At 34.8% G+C, this 5,620-nt stretch overlaps 1 protein-coding gene across 1 annotated transcript; it reads right to left on the bottom strand.

Moving 5' to 3' along the window:
- Positions 1-47: 47 nt before the first annotated feature.
- LOC128554990 (zinc finger protein 234-like) lies at positions 48-5,295 on the bottom strand. Its single transcript, XM_053536333.1, has one exon. It carries the CDS (start codon positions 4,292-4,294, stop codon positions 3,053-3,055), a length of 1,242 nt encoding a protein of 413 aa, XP_053392308.1. The 5' UTR covers positions 4,295-5,295; the 3' UTR covers positions 48-3,052.
- Between the last annotated feature and the right edge of the window lie 325 nt (positions 5,296-5,620).

Raw genomic sequence — 5,620 nt, 5'->3', positions numbered from 1 at the left:
ATGATGCCAAATATTTGTTATTACACAAGTAATACATAAAACAAGAGGGCAAAGATGGCCCTAGGTCGCTCAACTGAGAAACACACCATAACAGTGTAAACATGTCTGACCTAGTGATTGCATGGAAACAAATATTCTAGCCAACTTTCATTACGATTGGATCAAAATGTGGTCTCCGGAGTTTAAACAAGTATTTTCTTAGATATGACCTTGTGACCTAGTTTTAGACCTCAGATGACCCATATTCAAACGTGACTAATATTTTATCAAGGCAATCATTCTGATCAAATTTAATGAAGATTAAATGAAAAATATAGTCTCTATCGCATATCCAATGTTTTTGTTTATTTGACCTAGTGACCTAGTTTTTGACCCCAGATGACCCATATTCAAACTAGACCTTGATTTCATCAAGGCAATCATTCTGACCAAATTTCATGAAGACCAATTAAAAATACAGTCTCTACTGCATACACAGGTTTCTCTTTGATTTGACCTAGTTTTTGACCTCAGATGACCTATTTTTAAACAGAACCTAGATTTCATCAAGACAATCATTCTGACATAATTTTACGAAGATCAATTGAAAAATACAGCCTCTTTCACATATACAAAGTTTTTCTTAAATTTGACCTAGTGACTTAGTTTATTACTCCAGATGACCCACTTTCGAACTCTGCCTACATTTTATGACAGTAATCATTCTGACAAAATTTGCACTTTAATCTAAATTTTATCAAAGCAATCATTCTGACCAATTTTCATAAAGATCGCCTGAAAAATACAGCTTCTATTGCATACACAAGATTTTTCTTTGATTTGACCTAGTTTTTAAACCCAGATAACCCATACTTAAACTTGGCCTAGATTTCATCAAGGTAATCATTCTGACAAAATTTCATCAAGATCAGTTGAAAAGTACAGCCTCTATCGCATACACAAGATTTTTCTTTGATCTGACCTAGTAACCTAGATTTTTTAATCAAAATGACCCATTTTCGAACTTGGCCTATATTTCATCAAGGTAATCATTCTGGCCAAAATTCATGAAGAACAACTGAAATTATTCATACACTAATTTGACCTGGTGACCTTGTTTTTGACTCCAGATGGCCCATTTTCTAACTTGGTCTACATTTTATGACAGTAATCATTTTGACAATATTTCATGAAGATTAGTTGAAAAATACAGCCTCTGTTGCATACACAAGCTAAATGTTGACAGATAGACAGACTGCAGACCCAGAACATTGAGTGATCACAAAACTCACCTGAGCAGTACTGTTCAGGTGAGCTAAAAACAAACAAACTAAAAAATGAGCATACCTTCGACCAAATGAAAACTAAACTCATGTTACTTGTCATCATCTCAAACTGTTCTGAGTGCAAAAGGGGTATATTTTGACAAATTACAAGCTAGGGTTATGTAACTTTCAAGCTTATGCAAAACTAAAGTGACTTTGACTCCAACACAGGTTGAAAGAGGAAGCAAACAAATGGTTAAAGAAAAGTTCTAATATTGGAATAATTTCAAGTTCTTGAGCTGATAAAAACTTAATTCTCGTCACTACTTTAAACAAGAGGGCCATGACGGCCCTATATCGCTCACCTGTTATCATTGCATTTGAGGACAAGAAGGTCCTCAGAAAAAATATCTAAGTCCAAAGGACAGGAACAATAAAGGAAAGAAATTTAACCAAAAAGAAAAACAAAATTCTTACAAGGTACAGATATGTCAAAATACACCTAAAAATTGGAGGTACCATCCATGTTGTACCACAGAAAAGTGGTCTTGGTTTTTCCCTACAGCCAATAACAAAAAAGTTACTAAAATTAAGCTTTTTATAGTAACGTAAAAGGGATGTAATTAAAAAGAAAATTATTGTAAGTGAACAAAAGAAGGATCAGTATCTTCATTAGTTACAGAGATACCGTATACCCATTTAAATTTGAAATAAAAGGAGGTAATCTGACATAAAGTCAGTCCATAGTTATCTAATCTGATTGGCTCAGTCCAACTAATGACAATAATGAAATTTCAAATAAGTCCTATAAGTACTTACTGATATAAATCCATTTTGACTACAATCAGGGGAGGTAATCAGCTATAAAATAACTCTGGAAACTACGATTGGATCTGATTTGTCATGGAATCCAAGATTTATTGTTGTTGAAGATATTTTGGAAGTTTGTATCAAATAAAACCATAACTGAAGTCTCTATATGGCTGCAGAAGCCAAAAACGTCAATTTTGGACCTTTAAGGGGCCATAACTCTGGAACCCATGATGGAATCTGGCCAGTTAAGGAACCAAGATCTTGTAGTGATACAAGGTGTGTGCAAGTTAGGTTAAAATCAAATCATAAATGAAGTTGCTTTTGTGCAGACAAGGTCAAAATAGCTAATTTTGGCCCTTTCAGGGGCCATAACTCTGGAACCCATTAGGGGATCTGGCCGGTTCAACAAAGGAACTGAGATCTTATGGCAACACAAGTATTGTGCAAGTTTGATTAAATTTAAATCATAAATGAAGCTGCTATTGTGCAGACAAGGTCAAAATAGCTAATTCTGGCCCTTTCAGGGGCCATAACTCTGGAACCCATACTGGAATCTGGCCAGTTCAAGAAAGGAACCGAGATCTTATGGTGATACAAGTTATGTGCCAGTTTGGTAAAAATCAAATCATAAATAAAGCTGCTATTGTGCAGACAAGGTCAAAATAGCTGATTTTGGCCCTTTCAGGGGCCATAACTCTGGAACCCATTATGAGATCTGGCCAGTTCAAGAAAGGAACCGAGATCTTATGGTGATACAAGTTGTGTGCAAGTTTGGTTAAAATAAAATCATAAATGAAACCACTACCTTGCAGACAAGAAATTGTTGACGGACGGACGGACTAACGACGGACGAAGGTGACCACAAAAGCTCACCTTGTCACTATGTGACAGGTGAGCTAAAAATCTGTAGCAAGTTCTTTGAATTTGAAGCATTTGGCTACATTGGCAAATGGCAGAGGAGGCCCTGCTTTAACGTTCATTCTAACATTTACTATTTAAATTTCTGTAGACATTTTGTCATCAGAGTGGAAAAGTTCCATGTGCAACTCTATATTTTCTTTATAGACAACAGTTTTTCCACATATGTTACATATAAAAGGATCATTTTCATGCCGTTTCATGTGTTTCTTGAGGTTCCACAAACTTTTTAGCATCTTTCCACATTTATCACAGGCAAAACGATCTTCTCCAGTGTGAGTATGCATATGTGCTTCCAGATAATCAATCCTATCATATGACTTCTTGCATATATCACATTTGTATGGAAGTTGTTTCATGTGAACTGACATGTGTGTCTTTAAGACTTTTGACAGCGCGAAAGTTTTCTTGCAAATATCACATTCATATGGGCGCTCAGTTGAATGTTTATTCATAAAATGACATGTTAGCTGCTGTTTAGTTGTAAACTTTTTCTTACATACCTGACAGCCATAATTTTTCTCTCCTGTATGTCTTAGCATATGTTCTTGAAGGTTTTTAGAACAAGAAAAATTCGTCATACAAATGCAACATCTGTATGGACTCTTTTCTAAATGTTTATTCATATGCGATTTCAAACAATGTGACTGATTGAATGCTTTCGTGCATATTTTACACTTGTAGGGACGTTCTCCTGTATGAATCATCATATGCCTCTTCAAAGCGTAAGAATTTGGCATTCCTTTTTGACATATTTTACATTTAAGACTATCTGGAAATTCTCCCGAGTGCTTTAACATATGATATTTAACAGAGGAAAGTTTGAATAACGTTTTTTCACAAACCTTACATTTAAAGACATGCTCACGAGTACCGGTATGCCTAATCTTGTGTCTCTTTAAGTCATCAGAACGAATAAAACGACACTTACATATAGTGCACAAATACTTCTTCACATTTGTGTGGATCCTCATGTGAACTGTCAATGTTCCTGGTCTCGAGAAAGATTTCTTGCATATCTTACATTCATAATTACGCTCTCCTGTATGTATTGGCATGTGCATTTTCAGAGTAGCTAACTTTGCAAATTTCTTGTTGCAAATGGCACAATGATAGGGTCGGTCTCCAGTATGAATTGGCACATGTCTCTTTAAAGTCAATTTACAGGAAAATCCCTTTCCGCAAATATCACACTTATATGGAAAATCTCCAGTATGAATAAACATGTGTTGCCGCAAGTTTCGGGCCGAAATAAATGCTTTACTACAAACAGCACAAACATATTTACGTTCTTTTGGGACTTCTGTTTGTGTATCCATATGTCTCTTCTAAGTATCAGAACTTGAGAATGATTCTTTAAATGCAATACATTTATAAGGAAGCTCCTTAGTATGTGCAAAGAAATGTCCTTTTCACATTTTTATCTTGATCCACTTACGCATGTTTAGACCCATTCTTGTTAAAAAATGTTACATTCAAATGGTCGCTCTTGTTTGTTGGTCTGTATATGTGCCTTTAGATAATAAGACCTTTACATGTTTTCTTGAAAATGGTACATTCATATATAAACTGCAGAATTACCATTTATACATGTGAAATTTTAATTCATTTTCCTCAGTAAATGTTTGGACATACACTGAACAATGCTCTGCGTGTTGTCTTCATGTCTAGACAACAGCATTTTAGAAGAATTAAATACTACTTGTCACCAAATACCAGATATTAGATGACGTAAACCACAACATTTTGCTAGTTTTCTAAACTAGGTCTATTCTGATGCAAAAATTGTTTGACTATCTTTCACTATCTATAAGTAAATGTAACACAACTAAGAATGCAGTTTTCTTGATCCATTCCTAACATATCTGTTTCACTGTCTTTAAAAAAATAGACGCAATTACTGGACAATAAATATTTCTTCTATCATATAGTACCGTTCTATTTCATCATTTCTAACTTCAATATGGTATGTATCTTGTCTGCAGATCCTCTTAATTGCTGTCAAGATGTAGACTCAAAAGCTGTGAATGCACTGTTACAGTACATTTTTCTCATTCATTTGTTTAACATCCAAATGGTTGTAACCTATCAATGCTCTCTGCATGTCAGTCTTTTACCTATTAGTACAGTTTCCAGTGCCGTAATTACTAAATTCTACACTTCCAAGGAGCACTAAATTAAAAATGTTCATGTACATTGTAATTACATATGCCACACATCATATAACTGGTGTTCACAAAAAACAATCACATTATTTTCCTGCTTACATGAACTCAATTACTTCAAATCCATTTCCTCCCCTCTCTTCATCTTTCCTTTTCATCTTGGTGGGAACTAAAATAAACAAGAGAACATTTATACCATTTAATAGCCATATGATTTCTATCTAGAGCTGTCGAAAGACAGCACTCTCTCATCTATTAATTAAGGTTTGTCACTTAAACACTTCAGGGAATACAAAAACTTTTGTGAGAGTCCATATAAAATTTATAACTAGATGCCCACCAGCAACATGTCGAGCCAACCCTTTGACCCCTAACTGTGACCTTGACCTTTGAGATAGAGTCTGTCTCATTGAGTTAAACATTCCTATCAAATATAAACAAGATTCCTCAATGCATGTCAAAGTTATGGGCCGGACAAGA

The sequence above is a fragment of the Mercenaria mercenaria genome, unplaced genomic scaffold, assembly GCF_021730395.1.
Source record: "Mercenaria mercenaria strain notata unplaced genomic scaffold, MADL_Memer_1 contig_922, whole genome shotgun sequence".
NCBI classification, from domain to species: domain Eukaryota; kingdom Metazoa; phylum Mollusca; class Bivalvia; order Venerida; family Veneridae; genus Mercenaria; species Mercenaria mercenaria.
This window is presented reverse-complemented; position numbering and strand designations above follow the sequence as displayed.